The 23,200-nt window shown below is 42.7% G+C and overlaps 1 protein-coding gene across 3 annotated transcripts in view; it reads left to right on the top strand.

Moving 5' to 3' along the window:
- CAMK1D (calcium/calmodulin dependent protein kinase ID) overlaps nt 1-23,200 on the top strand; it is a 408,029-nt gene that overhangs the window by 162,315 nt on the left and 222,514 nt on the right. For all 3 annotated transcript variants that reach the window (XM_006117098.4, XM_075926019.1, XM_025181664.2), the window contains exon 2: nt 3,646-3,777. In XM_006117098.4, the coding sequence (XP_006117160.1) occupies nt 3,646-3,777 (132 nt within the window). The remainder of the gene's footprint in view (nt 1-3,645; nt 3,778-23,200) is intronic.

Consider the following 23,200-nt stretch of genomic DNA (forward strand, 5'->3'; position numbering starts at 1 on the left):
GTTACTCCTAATGAATACAACTCTGAAGTCTCAGAAGACATTCAGAGAGCAATACATTCACATCTAGAGGTCAGGTACAACTTCTATACCCCACGGCCTTCCCAGTAAATGGAGGAGGAAAGGCATTAAAATCTGTATGGCATCTGGCGCCCAAGCATTTCCTAGAGCAGCGCCTACTGATAAGGAGCAGGGCTTTCATTTATTTTATTATTGTAGGACAGCAATAAATTCGAGTTCAAAACAGAAACTTTCTTTAGTTTTACAACACCATAAACATTCACAGTACTGTACAATAGGTAAAACAAGCTGTCTAGATAAGAGATTCCTTCTTTGAAGCATTTGCAGGCTAAAGACAAAGAGAGATTGCCCTGATGCACAACCAAAAGTGCAGAGCATAGATGATCTGTATGCATCAAAAGCATCCAAGAACAGGACCCGAGGAATTCTTTGGAGGAACAGGAGAATGCTTGGGGGCAATCCTCCGAATGAGGGGCTAAGCACCCTCATTACGCACAGAAGTCATAGGAGTTGAAGGTTTTCAGCAGGTAGCTGGACCAGGACATTTGTGATCTATAGATTAGTCTGTTCTAAGTATTGAAGTTGGCATGAAAGAATAATTTAATTCATCAAATAATTACAAGCATTATGCAGTCATTTCATTATGTCTGGGTCTTTAAATATCCTGTGGCCCTGCTTGGTTCTTTACTGTTCAGAATTTTAGATACAGTGTATGTGAGCTCCATGATGTAGTGCATTGGTTTCATAGTTCTCTGAAAAGCTATAATCTGAGTACAGAAGCCCTGAACAGAAGTCAATGTTGTTTCCTGTTTATAGAAACACTCAAGTCAAATCAAAATCTGGGCCCATAGTCACATTAATGAAATCTCTCTGTAACACCGTACTATCCTTTGCTAAAAAGGTCATATCTGCATTTAAGCAAACTTTCGCAACATACATTTTGCAATCATTCCAATAATCTATTCCTAACTTCCTGTTATAATTTCCTTATTACTGTTAGCCACAAAGGCCTTTCTATGTAAACAGAAGCTTTCTCTTTCTTATTCATTCTCCTGATCTTCTGGATTCATTTATTCATTCATTCAATGATTCATTCAGTTCTTTCACATCCAAGGGAACAATTGTGAGGTCCCAAAAGCTTGACTGTGTCATCAGATATATGAATCATGAAGAAGGAGCCTGGCCATGAAAAGGAAAAGCTTCTGTTTACGCACAGACACTTAGGCTGCGTCTAGACTGGCACGATTTTCCGCAAATGCTTTTAACAGAAAAGTTTTTCCGTTAAAAGCATTTGCGGAAAAGAGCGTCTAGATTGGCATGGACGGTTTTGCACAAAAGCACTTTTTGCGGAAAAGCATCCGTGCCAATCTAGACGTGGTTTTGCGCAAGAAAGCCCCGATTGCCATTTTCGCCATCGGGGCTTTTTTGCGCAAAACAGTCCTCTCCTGTCTACACTGGCCCTCTTGCACAAATATATTTGTGCAAGAGGGCTTATCCCTGAGCGGGAGCATCATAGGATTTGCGCAAGAACACTGACAATCTTACATTAGATCGTCAGTGTTCTTGTGCAAATTCAAGCAGCCAGTGTAGACAGCTGGCAAGTTTTTCCGCAAAAGCGGCTGCTTTTGTGGAAAAGCTTGCCAGTCTAGACGCAGCCACTGATAACAAGCAAGCCTGGAAATGAAAAATCAGAGAAATTTCATGGCAGCTTAATGAGGTTATGATCAAATATTAAAATTTTAAGAACTTGCTGGAGCATGGTTGTGGCTTGTTCAGACTGCTAGCAATTTTTCTTTTTATGGACTGCCATGTGTGTGGCAGAATAATATAATGGTTGAAGGAAAACATATCCTCATTCTTATTATTTTATTAAAATAATAGATTATAAGATTTACCTATGGTTGCTTGGGTCCTTAACTCATTTTTGTTTTTTGGAAAATAAAATGAAAATGTACATGCCCCGGTGAGAGAGGACAGCCTCAGCAGTTTAGGGCCACTTGCTCCAGTGGGCACAGCCGGAGAAGGTGTTCATGTCTCCTGGCTGGGGCAGGTCTTGGTTCGTCTTCCCTTGGCACTCCCCTGACAGAGTCAGGACTGCAGTAAACTGTGCACTTTCCCTCACTTCCTTACAAAGGGGAACAGCCAGCAATGCTCCTGGATGAATTCAGGTGGGGGTGGAGGGACTTACAGCCCCCCCCCTCCCTCAAGTGCGCCTGGGGGTGAGGGAGGCTTGGGATTGGGGCAGTTCCAGAGGAGGGGGTTTGTGTGCTCCCAGCCAGTCCCTTTCACCTGCCTGATGATTCTGTTTCTTTTCTGTTTGGTTTTGTGAGATGCAATCCCTGTTCAGGCACATCCCATTTTCCCAGCACAACCAAACCCTTATATTGCATTAAGTTACGATTAGAAAAAGCTGTATTATGAATGTGGTTGTCCTAGCTCTTACCATTTAGGAGGAGTTCTTGAGATTTGTCAAAGTTGCTATACCCATTTTTGTTATCCAGAGCAACATTTTACACATGTATAGTCTTTTTCATTTGTTTTATAAACTATGCACATATTAACATTCATGGCATATTCCTGTTGTTAAAGCTTACTGAGCAAATAGATAGTTTTAATAATTATGCATTATTGTGTAGTTAGTTAGTTGTATTACCACAAAACCTAAAAACTTAGCCATAGACTGGGACCCCCCGTACAGACAACAAACAGAAAAGAATTTGCCCAAGGGTCTTATAAGCAAAGCAGAATAAGCACAGGCCTGGAGTCTCCAAAGTACTATTCTTAGCCCTGCCACTGACTTAACCCGTGATTTCAGGTAAGTTCACTTAGCACCTTCTGCCTGAATTTCCCACCCATATTAATATTTCACACTCTGGGACTTTTGGAGGTCATAAATGCTCATAAAACTCTCAGTGATCCTTAGCCAAGGTACTAAAGTGCCATGGGATCTAAAAGGATCACCAGAAGTCAGGACCAGAGCTGTAAATCTCTCTTGAAATATGGCATATCTAGCAACCCAGTATTTCCTGGCAACATTTGTAGAATCCTCATACAGATAGAGAGGAAGAATAGCTAATGAATCTTTTTACGCAATGTAAACTAACTCTTGGAACAAACTGCCACAAAAGATTAGTGAAGCAAAGAGTATAAGAGGATTCAAAACAGAATCAGGCAAGTACATGCATAATATGAACAGCCACAGTTATATCAGATAGGAGAAAATGTATAAAGGATATATATTTAAGGGTACAAGACAACCACTAATGTCCAATAGTGGGTAAAACCCCCCTCATTTTAATGTAATTATTCATTATAGGTTCTCTGAAATCTTCTAAAGTATCTGGTACTGGTCAGAAACAGAATACTGCACTAGATGAACACTGGTTCTGATTCAGAATGTTAATTCCTACAATACAGCTAATCAAAAAAATTTCCTGAGGTACCTGAGTTTGCCCTGTCGGTCTTACAGCCAATTGCTTATTTGACAGCCTAAGGTCATATAGCTGCAGGATCATCTATTATATATTTGAAAGAGTTTGTGAGTCTGACCGTGTGTCTTCCTGTCTGTTTGTTCAAGTACAGCTACAGAAAGAATACATTTTGAAACCAATCTTTTCCTTCTTTCAGGGGTGCATTTTCTGAAGTAGTTTTGGCAGAAGAGAGGGCTAGTGGAAAACTATTTGCTGTCAAGTGCATCCCCAAGAAAGCTCTGAAGGGGAAGGAAAGCAGCATAGAGAATGAAATCGCTGTCCTGAGAAAGTAAGTAGTCCATACATGCATCCCCTTCTACCATGTGAATTGGCACATTTGTCTGTTCTGTAGAGCAGGAAGGACTGTGGCCAGTGAACAAGAATGGTGATTTGTAAATGTGACTGAGTTGCTCAACTTATTGCAGATGGATGGGAATGTCTAGGCATAAACCTGTGCTGTAAATGGTTTCAGAAATTATTCATTGCCCTTGTGCATTAATGCAGCTAAGCTAATACATAGTGGAGAAGTGCAAAAGTGGGACTGGGTACTTTAATGTAAGGGGACTGTTACCCCTTACTAAAACTCTGTGGGAGTTTTTTGGTTTGCCAGCTCCCAGTTTCTGAAGGGGAAGGGTTCATGAGACTGACAGACCCCAGAGACAATGGAAAGCAGCCAACACTCCAGCTCAGCCTGATTGACAGGTTGGTCAGGCCAGTGAGGAAGGGGAGAGGCCAGGCCCCGTCCTCCCTGTGAGCTGGGATTGTTCTGGCTCTCTCTGAGTAAACAGAGAGCTGAGACAGCCCAAGGAGTGCAAGCTGTGTGCAGAAGAAGTCCTGCAAAAGGAACAGAGAGCTGAGACACAGCCCAAGGAGTGCAAGCTGTGTGCAGAAGAAGTCCTGCAAAACGAACAGAGAGCTGAGACACAGCCCAAGGAGTGCAAGCTGTGTGCTGAGGGGCAGTTTTTGCAGCAGCTGAGCCTGACACACACAGCTCAAGGAGCACAGACCCTGTGTTGAGCAGCAGACTGGCAGTGCTCAGAGAGCCAAAAGGAACAGAGAAGCAATGCAAGAAGCTAGAGACTGGCCAAGCAGCACCCTGCAGCTGGATGTGGTGAGCAGCTGGGAACTGCAAAGTGTGGGGAGAGGCTCTGGACTGGGAGAGGGGTCTGGCCACTTAGAGCTTGAGGCTGTGTGGTCACTGCCAGAGCAAGCGTGTCCAGCCTGCAGCCCCTCCCCCCCCCTGCAGCACATCCAAGGCCTCTAAGGGGCCTCTAAGGAAGAGACTGTGGACTGTCCTTACACTCTGCAGGCTGCTGTTTTGATGTCCCTGTGCTACAGAGCAGGGCTGTGTGTTCTCATTTAACCATTCTCATTTTTTTCTTATTCTATTCTCTTTAATCAGTTGATGTTTAATAAATCGTATTTGCTTTGAACCTTATGAAATGATCACTGGGCCAAGAAGGCCTGCAGTGTAAAGAGAGCACCTCGGAGTGGGGATACCCTAACTCCTGCCCCTAGTGACTACAAGGTCGGGGATTAAGCCCCAGGAAACCTGGGCCCAGCCTTGTTGGGGTTTCAAGGGCTCTGCTACTCAGGAGAGTGGAGGGGGAGCCCTCAGGATCAGAGAGGTGGGGTAAAGGAAGTGGGAGCGGGGACTCAGATCCTTTCGCTGGTCCATTTCACCGGGGTGGTATAGAAGCCAGGAAAGTTCCCCACAATAGCGGGACCATTCCCCCGCTTACATTAAGATCACTTAAATGAAGCTTGATCCAGTTTTCACTGAAATCAGTGGTGATTTGGCCGTTCACTGTAGTGCAGTGTTTCTTAAACTTTTTAAGACTGAGGAACACCAGACAATAATATTTTTTTATGAGGAACACGAAGGATTTTTTTGTTGAGGAACAAAAAAAGGGTCAGAGGGAAAAGGGATCATGGGAAAGTTATTGAGGGGGAAAAAGTTGCCTGCCCCTTTAAGGGCAGCCATTTTTAATTCTGTTGTTCTCACCTCAGAACACAGTTTAAGAAACACTGCTGTAGTGGAAGCAGGATCAGGATCATAGATTAACTACTCTAAAGCAGCGATTCCCAAACTATGGTCCGCAGCCCGGTACCGGGCCAGGCCTCAGCGTGCCTGGTGACTGCCGGCCCTTAGGCCGATTCGACCCATTCGGAAATTGGAAGAAAAAGGGTTCCAATTAAAGTAAAAAGTTTGGGAAACCCTGGTCTAACCAGCTTTCTGTCTGTCTTACAGCCCATTTATCCAATCCATATTCCTTAACTTGCTGGCAAGAATATTGTGGGTGACCATATCAAAAGCTTTGCTAAAGCTGGCACTGGGAGATTTGGGAGGACCAGAAACAACTTATTTGAATATTCATCATTTGATTAATGAATATGCAGATAAGCAAATGAACATTGCTGGTCCTCCAAAAGTTCGTGAATGGATTTACTGGTCCCCATGTCAAAACGTTTGGGAACCCTGCTCTAAAGCAATCCAAAGCTAATTCTCCCTCCATGTGATGCAGACTGGTGTAGTTGGTAGGGGCACCCTGTATCCCTTTGATTAACTTCCTGTGCCCATGTCTGGGCAACAGGGACCAGCTGCACAATCCAGGAGCCTGGAGTAGATGTTGCCTGGAAGGAACCATCCATCGACATTCATCTCTTGGTACAAAACTGGCAGTTTGGCTACAATAACAATGGCTTTGCATAAACCTTGATCCTAAGGATGGAGAGCAGACAAAGTATTTGGGTTCATTTCTTGCTTCAGTTTTGTGAAGTATATCTCCTATTTTCTGGCAAAGCACTTTGTGAGAGATAAGGAGGCAACAGCACAGGCTACACCAGTGGTCCCCAACCTTTTTAGGTTGTTGGGCGCCAGGGGGCGTGGCCGTTTGCCCGCCGGGCGCCAGGGGGCGGGGCCCCACCTAGCCGCGCGCCCGGAGGCGGAGCCCCCCCATAGCTGCGCGCCCGGAGCCGGCGCTCCCCCCCCGCTGAGTGCCGAGCGCCCGGAGCCGGCGCTCCCCCTCTCCACCGCCGAGTGCTGAGCGCCCGGAGCCGGCGCTCCCCCTCCCTCCCGTCGAGTGCCGCGCGCCCGGGGCCGGCGCTCCCCCCCTCCCGCCGAGTGCTGCGCGCCCGGGGCCGGTGCTCCCCCCCCCCCCCGCCCGGGGCCGGTGCTCCCCCAGCCGAGCGCCGCGCTCCCCCCGCCAAGCGCGCTCTCCCCGCAAGCGCCCGTGCGCCATGTGCCCGGGGCCAGGCCAGCCCCGAGCACCTGGTGGGCGCATTGAAATGCCCCCGCGGGCGCCATGGCGCCCGCGGGCACCGTGTTGGGGACCACGGGGCTACACCATTAGAACAGCAACAGCAAAATAGCATGTGGGTAAAAAATGCCTATTTTTCATACAGGTAGATCCACTTGGTCTGCTGCCCACTGCACATTAGAAGTTTGTTCCTCCCCTCAATTTGATACTGAGAGAGTCCATTGCTGATGCCTTTCAATTTCCTCTGTTGTTTTAAAAACTGAACACCTTGCCCTCCTAGCATGGAAGGAAATAAGGTGGTCTTGACCTGACCCTATGAACTACTGAATTTAATCCTGTATATTCTATAACATCTTGAGTGTAATCTGGAAAAATCGTTGGTCTGTGTCCCTAGCATGTTGGATTTTTAGGTTCATGGGTTTTTTTTTTAAAGAGTGAGTCGCTTAATGCTGTATTTTTAAAATCTTACAATTATGGCACAGGATTTTGCTTTTGGAAGGGATTTTGATGCAAGAAAGCAGTGGACTCTTTCAGTATCTAATTGAGGGGAGAAATAAAAGTGCTGGGATGGATAAAAGTTCCACAGCCCTCACCTTTTTTTCAGCTCTTCTGGGAGACTACAGTTCTCAGATTGACCCTGCTTGATATTCCTTTGAGGTCATTAACCTTCTCCTATAATGCTTTAATAATCCTTTCCTTTTCCTCAGAGATTATATTCATGGTACTCACTATGCCTTCTGGTGGGGAGATTTTATTCTCTGATTCTCCTTGTCTTGTTGGCAAGCCTTGCAAATTAACTCAATTGTAGCAATAGGCGGGGATCTCTGTTATTTCTTCAGATATATTTCTCAGGATAGTTTGCTCTCCTGATTTGTTTTAGCTCACCCATAGCTTTATTTAGTCTGAGAGGGACAGATTTTCCCTGATCAGACCTCATTGCAGCATGAGGGCTGTCGGAGAGCCTCTTTTTAGGATTTTGTGAAAACTCTGGTAATGAAGGAGCATCCATAATGGCACCTAATTAAAAGAAAAGAGAAAAATGTCTGAGTTAGCCAGAAGTTATGGGTCTGTTACAGGAGTGGGTAGCTGAGGTTCTGATGCCTGCAATGTGCATAAGGAATGGGAGCTGTGAGCAGCTGTACCTATGGATGTGCAGTTAAATAAAGCATTTGGAGATCTGCCAGGGGCTAACCCTGGTGAACCATGTCTGGCCTGAGTGCTGCTTATTGCCCACCTCTGGATTAGATGATCTGATGGTTCCTTCTGACCTTAGTGTCTATGAGGCTATGAATTTTACATGGGGACAAAAAGTGATTCCGCTGCTGCTGGTTTTGGGTTTTAGGAGGTAGGGAAGGAAGCTATAAAGTATGCCACCACTGTACTGTTAGTGGCTCCCCAAAGTCCCCTTTGTGAAAATGACTTGTTTAATGCCTGTGATGCACTCTGAACATTGCTCACACGGGTTGTCCCGCAGCCTTGGTATATGGCAGCAATCCCTTCGGCTGCAATAGGGATTGTTCACATGAGAAAAGGCTGCAACACTGGCTCTTGAGTTCCACATTATTACAGTGTTCTCTCCATCTCTCTCTCTATGTATGAAATAACAGAAGTACTAAGCACTGTGAGGAGAGCATGCCTGTGTATTGTGAGAGGCCAGTGGTCTGTGAGAAATCTTTGCATAGAGAAGTTTTTACCTTTTGGCTTTTTCTGTCCATGGAGTTGGGCGTTGATGCTGTCTCAAAACTACACATTTACAAACAGTGCTCCACTTGCACTTGTGCAAGTGACGTGACTGTTTTCTCCAAATCCCACAATAAATTATACACACTTGATCATTTTATTTTTCCAGCAACAGCCAATGGTCTGTTTGTCCAAATAAGAAAAAGACCAAAGAGCCTTTACATTACATTGTCAATATTTACACCTTCCAGCCTTGATGTTCCTTTGTAAGAGTTCATTCCTTTCCCACCGAAATCAATGGCAAAATTTCCCATTGTGGGGGACGAGCAGGCCCCTGAACTCAAATTATGTAATACCAGCACAAATCTGGTGGCTTGGTGGGCTGGATCTTGTCCAGCCCTGATACGGGATCAGATTCCATGTGTTCTTTGCATTTTCCCCCTGCTTTCACATCTGTATAAGGTGCCAAGTGTGATGGCTGCCATCTTGACTGTCTCTTCTGGGAGTGAAGTAGGGACCTCCAGAGCTAAAATCATGAGCTGCTACAGGTTGAGCTAAAAAGACAATGCTTTCCAGATGGAGCTGTAACAGATTTGTATTCTCTGTGGATGGGATACAGTGGGGAACCTGTAATACATGTTAGTGTGTTACACAAGCATCCTGTGACTTCAAATGGAAAATACCAAGAAAAATACATTATAGGGAGGATAAGAGCAGGATATTCTGATGTACTTTCTGCTTTTTAAACAAATAGATCAGTGAATTCTTTTCAGTTGCTTTTGTAGAATAATGCAAAACTCTGCCATTAATGGTTATTGTGCAGATGTGAATGTGTTGAAATATAAATTTACTTTTGAAAGGTTCTGAAAGAGGGTAGGTGATGTGAGGAGAAATATTAAGATTCCAAACAAGCTTCAGTTTATGACTCTATTTCAATTTTTACAAATTCCTTCTTTTTAAAATATGGGCAGAAAAATCTGCTGGATTTTCCTCTCAGTTGCACTGGTTTAAGGCAGGAGGAACTATGCTGGTCAATGGAATTACATCTGTGGAAAATCAGCAGGACAAAATAGAAAGTTGAGCCCATTGAGTTCAGTAGCTTACTAAAAAGAAGCAATAAGCCACAGTTAAGAACAGTGCATGTCCCAGAGTTTAGACATGTTTTTAATTTGACATCAGTGATTTGAGCAGCCTGTGTGTTGTGAAACAAATACCGTATGTTCCTCTAACCATAGTCTGCTTTAGCTAATTCCCTCTGAACATGCTCAGCAGAGTTTTCTTTTCAATTCCCTATAAATGATCTGATTGTTTCCCTCTACAAACCTAGAAAAAGCTCTTAAACTCATTACCATGGAACATCCCTATATCCAATTTAATATATGAACCACAAAACAACCCCTCAACTCTACCTACCCCTAATGCTGTTCCACAATCCCATATAGTGAGCATTTTCTTAAAATTGTGTAATTATTGCTGTTCCACAACTCCAAAACAGCCAAAGAGATCTCAACCCAAGAGGTTTCAGAAAGTTATGAACTAATGAAAGCAGGAGATTGGAAAGGATACTTCTGTGGAACCTTATTAAGATTATTAGCTGTATTACAGTAATGCCTGAAGGAACGGATAAGGTTCCTTTGTGCAAGGCACTGTACACGCATAACAAAAAGACTCCAATGAGCTCGCTAGTTAAGTGAAGGTCCCCACCCAATAGACAAAGTTAATGAGCGCTGTAAAAATATCATCCTCTCCTGGGGGTTATTTTAAATGAACATGAAGATAATTAAAAAATATAATATCACCTAATCTTTCTTTCCCACTTCTATGACAACTCTTCTTGAGAGGTCTCTGTCCTTGGCCCTCATATATTCAGGGTGGATTCTAATGAGTCATGGCTGCCCCAATGAGTGGCTGTGTCTAGACTGGCAAGTTTTTCCACAAAAGCACTTGCTTTTGCGGAAAAACTTGCCAGCTGTCTACACTGGCCGCTTGAATTTCCGCAAGAACACTGACGATCTCATGTAAGAAATCAGTGCTTCTTGCGGAAATACTATGCTGCTCCCGTTTAGGCAAAAGTCTTTTTGCGCAAAAGCTTTTGCACAAAAGGGCCAGTGTAGACAGCTCAGATTTGTTTTGTGCAAAAAAGCCCTGATCGCGAAAATGATGATCAGGGCTTTTTTGCGCAAAAGCGTGTCTAGATTGGCACGGACGCATTTCTGCAAAAAGTGCTTTGCGGAAAAGCGTCCATGCCAATCTAGACGCTCTTTTCCGCAAATGCTTTTAACGGAAAACTTTTCCTTTAAAAGCATTTGCGGAAAATCATGCCAGTCTAGACGTAGCCAGTCAGTAATTATTAACCCTGAAAGCTTTCAGCACAATCTAACCAGGCACAACAACAGCATAACCTTGTTACTCAGTGACCAGGCTTCACTGGTGACTCACACATTAAATGTGGGATCAATGAAACTACTTAGTCCCTGTTTTAGGCATCCAAAGCTTTGACTCCAGAAAACTCCTGCTGAACCCCACAGGCATTTAAACTCAGAGACGCCTATATTGTTCAGAGTAAGATTACCTGGGCACCTATTTCTTCCTCTGGGTAGGCTCATTGCTTCCTTGTTTGGATACCTGCCTCATCTAGAGGGACAACATACAAACCAAGGCAAGATGGGCATTCAGCTTCCCAATTTGGATGAGGGGCCTGATCTGGTAAGTGGAATCAAGGAGTGCCTATTGGATCAGTCCTGTGGCACCTTATAGACTAACAGATTTATTTGAGCATAAGCTTTCTTGGGCGAAGACCCACTTTGTCAGATGCATGTAGTGGAAATTCCAGAGGGAGGTATAAATATACAGGCATATGAAAAGAGTACCAATCAAGAGTAAGGCTAGAGATAAGGAGGTCAATTCAGTCAGGGAGAAAGAGGCCCACTTCTAGCAGCTGATGTGGAAGTCTGAACACTGAGAGAGGAGAAACTGCTTTTGTAGTTGGCTAGCCATTCAGTCTTTGTTTAATCCTAAAATGATAGTGTCATTTGCAAATGTGACTAACACGGCTACCTCTCTGATACTGAATCAGGTCTCATTGAAAAGCAGCAATAGCTGCTGAGGCCCACTTTGTAATTTTTAGCCCTATGGTTACAGAGCTCACCTGGGATGTGAGAGGCCTGGGTTCTATTCCCCTCTCTCTGCCAGAGGGGGAAGGAAAGGATTTGAACAAGGGTCCCTCAGATATCAGAGCCACAGAGTCATGGGATATCCTCATGTGGGGCTTCCTCAGTTTCTTCTGTTGAAGCTGTTCTATTATTTGATAAAGAAGTGGGCTGTGCCCACAAAAGCTCATGATACTATATATATATATTTTTGTTAATCTCCGAGTGCTAAAGGACCACTCCTTTTTAAAGTTTTTTTTTTTAAGTTACAGACTAACAAAGCTTCCCTTCTGAGATTAAAGAAAGAGTGATTGGAGCAGAGGATTAGACACCTGGGAGTAAGAGAAAGTGGCCACTGCCTTAATCCACAGTAATCAGTACTCCTTCCCTTTTTGGAAATGAATAGTATTGCCCACACAGAGTGCCCGAGGGAGGCAACAGCTGGGTTCGGTGCCCGGTGTGCGCGCTCCAATAAACACACCAGAGTGGAGAAGCAAAAAAAGTTTATTTGAATGCTCAAATAGGTGCCAGGAGACTAGACTTCTCAGATCAAGCACACCAACGTAAGCAGTTTTCCCTCCTTATATACCCAGGTTGTTTACTTGCAGGAAAATAGTGAACTATAGCAAGATTCCCACGCTGGGACATGTTGCCAGCCCTATCCTCCTCCTCCCTCCTCCCCTCTACGGAGACATCTGAATTCTTCTTCTATACCACTGATAGTAACTAGGCAACCTCAAGGTCTGTCTTGCCGTTCCCAGCTATTAGCGAGCCAGAGAAAAGTTATGCCTGGGGGGGAACAGGGGCGGAAGGGGGGGTGCTTTTAGGGTGCCTGGGCCTAGAGTGGGGGTGCTTCATCGATTCTTTTGATCTTCCACTCCTCCGAGTTACCTAGGATCATGCCCAGTGACCCCAACAATAGCATGGCTTGGGACTGAGTGAGAGGACCCTCTTGGCATCTCGGTCTGTCAAGTAATAGTATTTCTCTGAAACTTACCATATAGACAAAACAAGCTTTTTTTTCCCTCCATAATAATGAGCACATAGGTTTCCACAGCAAGAATTGAAGAGACAGCTGGTCATTATATTAAGCAATCATTTTCAGAGAAAGCTTTCATGTATATTTACTTGTTAAAACTTGGCTAGCACACGCTGTTGCTATTTTGTTTTAATACCAGAAGTTTAAATCACTACTGAGCACAAATTCAGTGTTTCCCAATGACCAGATCCTGCCCAGCCGTCTCTATGGATCCTGAAAGTTAGTGTTTCTCTGCAGGCTTGGAAGGCTGTGGAGGAGACATGCAAATGGTCTCAAATCCTCCTCTGTGAAATTACGCTTCTCTCATCGTAGCAGCATGAAAGATGTCTCATAACTGGGGTGTAGGCCATGGAATGTGACCAAAGGATTCCTGACTATACTGTTGTTATTCTTATTTATTAGTTATATTGCAACAGCACCTAAGAGCCTTATCATGAACTAGGATCCCATTGTTAGCCACTCTACAGAACAAAAAGATGGCTCTTCTCCAGAGTATATAACCCAAGTAGAGCTGCTGAGTTGTTGGTTAATTCTGGGGAAGTCGCTTCACCTCTGTGTGTTAGGCTTATCCTGGGAATAATGATACAAACCTCCCTTGTAAAGCACTTTGTGATCTATGAGTTGAAAAGGTCTATGTAAGAGGGAAATATTGTTATATGGTTCAACTAGCCAAACATCTATGTGGGAGTGTGGGTCTATACAATGTGGTTGTTACTACAGGCCAGCTCCCTGTCCTAGTGGGGCAAACGCTGCTTAACCCACATCTGTTAAGAAGAAATACTAATATGTCCCTCAATTCTTCATGAGCAGGTACATAAGAACAGCCGTACTGGGTCAGACCAAAGGTCCTTCTAGCCCAGTATCCTGTCTACCGACAGTGGCCAGCACTAGGTGCCCCAGAGAGGGTGGACCGAAGACAATGATCAAGCGATTTGTCTCCTGCCATCTCTCTCCAGCCTCTGAAAAACAGAGGCCAAGGACACCATTTTATCCCCTGGCTAATAGCCTTTTATGGACCTAACCTCCATGAAATTATCTAGCTTCTCTTTAAACTCTATTATAGTCCTAGCCTTCACAGCCTCCTCTGGCAAGGAATTCCACAGGTTGACTACACGCTGTGTGAAGAAGAACTTTCTTTTATTAGTTTTAAACCTGCTACCCATTAATTTTATTTGGTGTCCTCTAGTTCTTCTATTTAGGGAACAAATAAATAACTTTTCTTGATCGGCCCTCTCCACACCACTCATGATTTTATGTACCTCTATCATATCCCCCCTCAGTCTCCTCTTTTCTAAACTGAAAAGTCCCAGTTGCTTTAACCTCTCCTCATATGGGACCTGCTCCAAACCCCTAATCATTTTAGTTGCCCTTTTCTGAACCCTTTCCAAGGCCAAAATATCTTTTTTGAGGTGAGGAGACCATATCTGTACACAGTATTCAAGATGTGGGCGTACCATAGTTTTATACAGGGGCAGTAAGTTATTCTGGGTCTTATTTTCTATCCCTTTCCTAATAATTCCTAGCAACCTATTTGCCTTTTTGACCGCCGCTGCACACTGCATGGAAGTTTTCAGAGAACTGTCCACGATAACTCCAAGATCCCTTTCCTGATTTGTCGTAGCCAAATTAGCCCCCATCATACTGTACATATAGTTGGGGTTATTTTTCCCAATGTGCATTACTTTACACTTATCCACATTAAATTTCATTTGCCATTTTGCTGCCCAATCACTCAGTTTGGTGAGATCTTCTTGGAGTCCCTCACAGTCTGCTTCTGTCTTGACTATCCTAAACAGTTTGGTATCATTGCCAAACTTTACTACCTCACTGCTTACCCCTTTCTCCAGATCATTTATGAATAAGTTGAAAAGGATTGGTCCCAGGACTGACCCTTGCAGTACACCACTCCAATCTGAAAATTTACTATTTATTAGTTAGCCTGATTATCTGTTCCTTTAACACCCAAGGACCCCCATTTGCTTCTGGGAAATTTAGGGCACTTCTGAAATGTACGCTTGGCTAGATCATTCCCTCAGCCTCTGCAAAGCAGACTCAAATCCAGAGTCGTGCTGTGTAGTCAGCCCGTAAGTGAGGCGTGTCGTCACTTTCCCTATTCTCCTGATTCAGTAGGAGCCCCCACTAGGCCTGGAATCTGATATTGGGAGGCTTCATCCTCTGGGGAGTATTAAACACATCTCCTCCGAGGGACAGTTTGAAGCTGGGGTCCTTAACCCACTATCAGGCCGTGAGGGCTTTGTCTAGGTGCGGAGGGCTCACCTGAAAGGAGCTCAAGGCTGGGTCAGAGCCCTTTAAGTATATGTGCATGGGCATCCTCATGTTGTTAAACTTGGTGGGTCATTTTTTCATTGTCCTGTGGTCTCTTCATGCCAGCTAGGCTGATAAAATGGGGAATATCTTGATGCTGGGGGTCCTCTCTATCTAGCCTCAGATCTGGTTTCACCAGCTCTGCATCATCTTCTCAGCAGCCCCAAGTTTGAGCAGGTCAGAAGTAAAGTGGGGACAGTGCCTGTAAAGTCCCGTTGGATAAGAGGGGACAAGTTAGTGCAGATCCCAGGGCCAGATCCTGCAAGCACCTGAATAGGGGAGTTGCCTACTCAGGAACTGCTGTCCTAGTCACCAATGCAGGGATGAAGCCCAACCTGTATATTAACACACCGTATTACTATATATAACTAGATCATAAAACTATATATACCCAGATAATTTAAATAGCATGTAGTGTGATAAGTCAGTTTTACTGTAATTGTGTCAAAATAGTGGAACAATATTTTTTTGTTCTTTGTTGGTTGATTGTATCTCAGTTATATAACTGTTCTTCAAGATTAACTTAAACTCTGACAGATGAAAATTGACATTTTGTGAAAGAAAGTGTAAGTCAGAGGCGATTAAAGAACATCATGGCTTAGAGATGTGGCCAATACAATAATTCACTTGGTAACTACAGAAGCAGCTGCAATAACCATTTTGAGGTGGATATTGCAGATTCAGAGTATGTGTTTTTCAGTTTTAGTAAGAACTTCTTTTTAGTGTCAACCATATGTTTTGTTTAGAGACACATGGATGGTGAGATAATAGCTTTTACTGGACCTTCTGATGTTGCGAAAGACAAGCTTTCAAGTGACACAGAGGTCCTAGTCACTGCGGCCAATAGCAAAACTTCTGTTCATTTCAATGGTAGCAGAATCAAGCCCTATTTCTTACTAACTTTAATAGTAATAATCTTACATTTTACATATGAATACAGAAAATTACTGCATTAAGGATGCAAAATCAAGCACTCAGATGTTAAATACTGGAAATAAGATTGGCTGTTCAATTTTAGTTTGTCCCCCTCCTCCACTTCCCTATTATGCATGCATTACAATACAGTCTTTAATTACAGAGCTGTATGTAACCTCTTTCGCCAACAGAAGTTGGTCAATTAGAAGACATTACTGCTCACACATTGTCTCTCTAATAATAATATCCATTTTTTAAATACTCAGAAGTCTTTTGGTTTTAAAATGGAAAAGCAAAATGTTAAAAAAAAGTTTTCAAATTGTTTGCAGTATTTTTTTCAGGTTTTGGTAAAAACGTTTTTTGTTTTTGTAAAAAACTGGACATTTTTTGACCAAAATGAAAATTTTACACAAGAAACCATTTTATATTGAAAAAATTCAATAAATATTTTTATCCAGCTCTAATTAAATCTCATTGTTTGATTCACAAGAATATAGATGTCCTTGTCAAATTCCAAATTGTATATTGCATTCCCCTTGCCTATGGTGACTTCTGAAGTATTAATTGGCTATTGTATTCTGTGGTTTTTGCACTAAAATATTGTGATGTATTTTGGGGCAGGTCCACTGATAGAGAGTGGGGGTGAGAGAAGAGTGGAAAAGTGGCAACTGCCCTGGGGCCCAGTGATTCAAAAGGACTGGGGGCTCTTAGCCATTGCTGCCGCTACTGCAGCAGCAGTGGCAGCCAGAGTCCCAGGCGCTATATATTTCTGCTGGAGCCCAGCACATTGTGCTCAGGGCAGTACTGAAGGCTGCCTGGGGAAGGTTAACTCCAGCCCCAGCCCTTCCATTTGGTGTCCTACCCCCTCTGCCTGAGGCCCTGCCCTTACCCTGGTTAAGATTTAAGCCTGCTTGTAACAGGTTAATTCATTGCTTGTATAAAATAAAAGTTGACATCATCTTTATGATTAAGGGCTTGAAATCATGGAAGCTTGATTTCAGTGGGCTTTGGATAAGGCCATGAGTAGATGGGACAGTTTTGCATCCTGCTATTTGAAATCCTGCTTTTAGTTACAGCAGTGTAAATCCAATAGCAGCTCCGGTATTGCATTTTGGAGCTGTTCTGGAATTACAGCTGCATAAATAAGTCTGATGTTTGGCCCGTTATGTTAATAGGAGATATGTGTCACATATTAGGCCCAGTCAATCCTTACTCATGCAAAACTCTCCTTGACTTCAGTGGGAATTTTTCATGAGAAAAAAAATTAGGGTTTGGCCTTATATACTGACTAAGGGTATGTTTACACTGCATGGCTATTTCGGGATACCAACGGTACCCTGAAATAGCTACCCTGCGTCTGGACAAGCTTCCTGTTATTTCGAAATATTTTTTGAACTAATGGGCACACTATTTTGCCATCCTGGTAAACCTCCTTGCGCGAGGGATAACGAATGGCTCGAAATAGTGTGTTATTTTGAAATTTGACTTTATAGACGTGTCAAATTTCAAATTAAGCTATTTTGAAATAGATTTGAAATAAGATACACAATTTACATATCAGAGGGGTAGCCGTGTTAGTCTGAATCTGCAAAAGCGACAAGGAGTCCTGTGGCACCTTATAGACTAACTGAAGTGTAGGAGCATAAGCTTTCGTGGGCAAAGACCCACTTCGTCAGATGCATGTAGTGGAAATTTCCAGAGGCAGGAATAAATATGCAGGCCAGGATCAGGCTGGAGATGGCGAGGTGGATCCAATCAAGGAGGATGAGGCCCACTTCTAGCAGCTGATCTGGAGGTGCAAATTGAGTATCTTATTTCCAGTTTAGGGTGCTGTGTAGACTAGGGTTGTTAAATTGTGAATAACTGACTAATCAAACAGGACTGTTGCTACACTTCACAGGTGAAAGCACGGCATGGAGCCTGGGGTCAGCTGGGGGCTCCCTCGCTGACCTTTGACTCTGTGCAGCACTGCCACTTGGAAACACCACCGGGAGTCCGGTGTCAGGTTCTTCATTGCATTTCAAAGCGACAGCCTCTGTGGAGCCCGGGATCAGCTGGGAACTCCCCCACTTTGAAGTACCCTCTCCTACTCTCCCCCTTGCTGCCTCTTTCTGATAGAAAGAGGCTGGGGGAAGCAACTAATCGACTAGCATGTCGACTATCCGATAAGCATTTGCTTATCGGATAGTCGACTAGTCCTTGACATCCCTAGTGTAGACGCACCCTAGAGAATGATATGAAAGATTTACTTATTCTTTGAGCTAGACTAACAATTGAGCACAGAATGGTGTGATAGGGCTTATTTTAGATTTAGAACTGCTTGTTTTGATTAAGCTTAAATCAGTTTAATTAAAATGGAAATAGGACATGCTTAATCTGAAATAAGTGTCCACACTTCAGAGATGTACTGATATAACTACAATAAAACCTTGGAGTTACTAACACCACAGGAATGGAGGTGTTAGTAATGTTTGAAAGAACAACATTATGGTTGTTCTTTCAAAAGTTAACTGATCTTTGACTTAATATAGCTTTGAAACTTTACAATAGGGAATAAAAATGCTGCTTTCCCTTTATTTTTAGTACTTTACATTTAATACAGTACTGCGTTTGAGTTGTTGTTTTGTTTCCGCTGCTGCCTGATTGTATTCTTTCTGTTCCAAATGAGGTGTATAGTTGATTAGTAATTTCATAACTCTGGTGGTTTATAACTCTGCAGTTCTTCTGTAAATTGAATTCTAAACCCTTTTAGTTAAGTCACTGCTCAAACAGTGTGTAGACAAGACTTCTGGCAAAATAAAGACTAATATTTCTTCTGAATTGCATCCACACTTGCTTATTTCTGTATGTGCTTAGCAGAGGTATTTTCACTCAGGCTTTAAATCTTTATGAAAGAGACAGAGCGCTGTGGGTTAGTTTTGTTTTCAATACAGACAGTTTGTATGATTAAAATGGCTTACGGAATCATTTCCCAAAATAAATGTGGCGAGTAGCTTTTACTTTGCCAGACATTTTATTAAAATTAAAATTATGGAGGGTTACATTAAACAGACACTACTGCTTCCTTTAGCTCACTTGTGCAATTTTTTTCCCCAGGGGAACAGACATAGGTCAATACAATCTTATTTGAAGGCTATCAGTTGCTTTTAAAAAAACTTTTTGTTTTTAACTAAATAGATTTTTCTCTAAAAAAAATTAAATAATTATAACTTTCAAATAATTATAATTGAAAACTTTTAAAAGGAAATGTTAATAAGTAATTTTAAGAGTTTACTCGATAGTTGCAATGCTAAATCTAGAACAGATTAATTATATTCAGAATATGTTTATACATACTCATGGAGACTCTTGTATGTATAGTCAAGAGCTTAATTAAAAATCTTGTACATTTTATCTGTTCTGTTTCCAAAGCTGCCACAAGACCTTGATTCAAAAAGTCTCTGTGTGTGTTTTGGATAAGCTGCAAATCTGCATCTCCCATCTTGGCTGCTAACTTGATTGACATACTGGAGATTAAATTGAGGACTTCTAGAACTATAAGCATGAGTATCTACAGCTTCATCTAAAGAACAAGTTGTGAGCTACAGATGCTGTGAATTGGGCACTGACAGTGATGTGTAATACATGCTGAGGCATAATTGTTTGAAAAATAGACATCAGCATGGAATGTAATTGTTGCTTTAAGATACTTTGATTGGATATTTCAAAAAATGTCAGCAAGTTAATTATAGCATATGGTTCTTTGTGTAGGAATAATTTTTTAGGATGGATATAATACAGTTTTATAAGGGAGCTGTCATAGCTACCGTTAAATTTTTTTAGAACTGGAAGAAGTTGATGAAAACTTTTGTAAACTTTTGTTTTTCAATCTTTTTTGTTTTGTTTGTGAGAGCTGGAGGGGGGAAGTGGATGTGGAAACTTTTTTTGTGCTATTGATATGCTCAGCAAAGTCCAGAACCCTAAGGGCACCATCCCTGCCCTATTGCAACACACACATCGCTGGTTAGAAAATACGGGCATTTACCCAGGATAAATAAGCTCTCCCTTTTTCCCTGGATACAATAGAAACCCTGTATTAGTTTAAGTCAATGGAAACATTCAAATTTAATGGAACTATAGGCTCTTAAAAAATCCAAGCCTCAGCTCAGATGAAATAGGAGAAAAAAAAATTGGCTCTAGTGTTTATAGAGTTCATCCCTCTTCACTGCTTTACACTAAGATATATGTGCCTGCCCAGTTTCATGAATATCAGACTTACTTTACAGGGAGAAGGGAAATGATGCTCAGCAAGAATATTCCTGCGTTCTACCCATTGATTTGTTTATGAATTACAGGATGCCTATGAACACTTAGCCCTGGTCTACATTAGGGAGTTATTTCAAAATAACCCCCCTTATTTTGAAATAATAAGCAGAGCGTTCACACTATCAAGCCCATTATTTCAAAATAACGGGCTGATTATTTCAAAATCTGTACTGCTTTCCTTGGATAATAACACTGGCTTCAAAATAGTAATTTTGAAATAGTGTTAGAGTGCATGTTTCGCTGCTGTTATTTTAAAAATAACTACTCCCCATAATAATTTGAAGTAATTACTCCCCAGTGCTTCCTGGGGCTTTAAGTCAAGGTAGTGCATCCACAATAACGGAGCCTGCCTTGGTCTAATTTTGAGGCTCCCCTGAAACGGGGGCACACTATTTCAATTTTGTTATTTTGGGAGTAGTTATTTGAATTTAGTTATTTTGAAATAATTTCCTGGTGTAGACTTTCCCTTAGAATCATAGGGTTGGAAGAGAGCTCAGGATGTCATCAAGTCCCACCCCCTGCTAAAAACAGGACTAATCCCAACTAAATCATCCTAGCCAGGATTTTGTCAAACCAGGACTTAAAAACCTCTAGGGATGGAGACCACTACCTCCCTATGTAACCCATTCCAGTGCTTCACCATCCTTCTAGTGAAATTGTTTTTCTTAATATCTAATCTAGACCTTCCCCACTGCAACTTGAGACCACTACTCCTCATTCTATAATCTGTCACATAGACTCTCTCCATCCTCTTTGGAACCCCTCTTCAGGAAGTTGAAGGCTGCTATCAAATCCTCCCTCATTCTTCTTTTCTGTAGACTAAATAAGCCCAAATTTATATCAGCCTCTCCTCATAAGTCACGTGCTCCAGTCCCTTAATCATTTTTGTTGCCCTCCGCTGCACTCTCTCCAATGTGTCCATATCCCGTCTGTAATGGAGGGCCCAGAATTGGATGCAGTACTCCAGATGTGCTTTGACCAGTGCTGAATGCAGGGGAATAATCACTTCCCTAAATCTGCTGGCAATGCTCCTGCTAATGCACCCCAATATGCCGTCAGCCTTCCACTTAGTACGATGGAAGGCAAGTTTCCACTGTCATTTATGCTGGTGCTAGACTAGAGTAACTCCACTGAAGCTGATGGAGTTACTCCAACTTTGCAACACTGTAATTGAGAGCAGGCCTAATTTGCTTGCTTGTGGTGACATTGTTTTCGTTCAGCTCTAATGTGAGAGCTTTTTTTCATAATAGAGTATATTTAGGATCATTCTGAATGTCTTTTGGAGTGGAAGGCTGCTGTCAGTGTTTCTGGCAGTTCTTTAGTGTTTCCTTCTATAACTTACAGCTGTCTAAGGGTACGTCTACACTTGCACCCTCGTTCGAACTAGGGATGCAAATGTAGGTGACTGAAATTGCTAATTAAGCGGGGATTTAAATATCTCGCGCTTCATTAGCATAATCTCCCCCACGTGCTATTCCGATCGCTAGTTGATTCAAACCAGGAAGTGTGTTCCGGGCCGTGTTAGTTCGAATCAAACCCCTTGGTTTGAACTAACCTTACTCCTCAAAAAATGAGGAAATAGTATTTCAGGCTGGAACAATTAATATTTTATAGCACTCACTGTGTGCTAGGTGCTTTTCTTGTATTTGGTAGTCTCCTGAGCACAGGATATGTTTTTTTTTTCCCCAACCCATTTGCTTGTGACTAGAGGGATAATTTACACAGTGGGGCATGAAGGATGTGGAAGGAGGTTTTTTCAGTTGGTAAACTCGCTCATTTGAACAGTGCACATTTTCTTCTCCTGTCAGGAGGTTTTAGCTTTCCTAGGCAGCTCTGAGACAGCAGGTGGCCAGCGGTACCTCTCTGACCTTCACAGCATGACAGAGTCACTTTAACACAGATGAACAATTTATCTCATGCAATACACAAAAGCCAGCACGATAGGCAGGGAGCTGCGTAAACCAGCTAAGCGGAGGTGTTGAGGAAGGGAATGCCCCTTGAGCCCCGACCTTCAGGGATTTTGTGCATATGTCTGGGGACTGCATCAAGGTACAGGTTGAACTTCTCTAGTCTGGCACTCTCTGGTACAGCAACATCAATGGTCCGGCATGATTGTAGTTAGTTGTACAGTGAGCCCTCGCTACTTCGCGGTTCGACCATCGCGGATTCACGACTTCGCGGACTTTTTTTATATCCGTATCATATCGTGCTTGCCTATTGTCTTTATACTTTCATATCATTCGTCATTACAGATGGCTTTTGTGCAGCATTAAAGAATGATATGGAATTACAATACAGTATAGGCTAATCACAGGGGAAACTTTTTGTAGGGGGTGGGGGGACCTATCGGTTTCTATTTACAGTACGTACATATGGTGTCCCTACTTCGCGGATTTTCAGCTATCGCGGTCGGGTTTGGAACCTATCTACCGCGATAAACGAGGGTTCACTGTATGTCCACTTATCATTGGTGTGGCCAAGTTTTCTTTGGTCCCATAAAGTTTGTTCACAGCCACCAGTCCTGGCTCTCAGTGTTCTATTATTTAGTTCTAATTTCTGAATTCTAATTTATCCCTTAGGCTATGTCTCTGCTGCGCCCGTTTTGCGCAAGAAATATGCAAATGAGGCTAATTGTGGAATATCGCCTAGCCTAATTTGCATAATTAATGAGTGCCCACTTTTTGCACAAGAGGCTTTTGCGCAAGAATTGTTCTTCTGGAAGAAGGGCTCTTGCTCAAGAGGGGGGTTTTGCACAAAAGCCTCTTGCACAAAAAGCGGGTTCTCATTAATTATGCAAATGAGGCTCGGTGATATTCCACGCTTAGCCTCATTTCCATATTTCTTGCGCAAAACGGGCACAGTAGAGACATAGCCTAAGGGATAAATTAGAACTTAGAAATTAGAACTAAATAATAGAACACTGAGAGCCAAAATGGGCTCAGTATAGACATAGCCTTTATGTCTTTTAAGAGCCCAGTAAGCAATGGAAGTGTTTGCCTCCTGTGGTCCGGCAAATTCTCTGGCTTGGTACCAGTCAGG

The sequence above is a fragment of the Pelodiscus sinensis genome, chromosome 1, assembly GCF_049634645.1.
Source record: "Pelodiscus sinensis isolate JC-2024 chromosome 1, ASM4963464v1, whole genome shotgun sequence".
Classification (NCBI taxonomy): Eukaryota; Metazoa; Chordata; order Testudines; family Trionychidae; genus Pelodiscus; species Pelodiscus sinensis.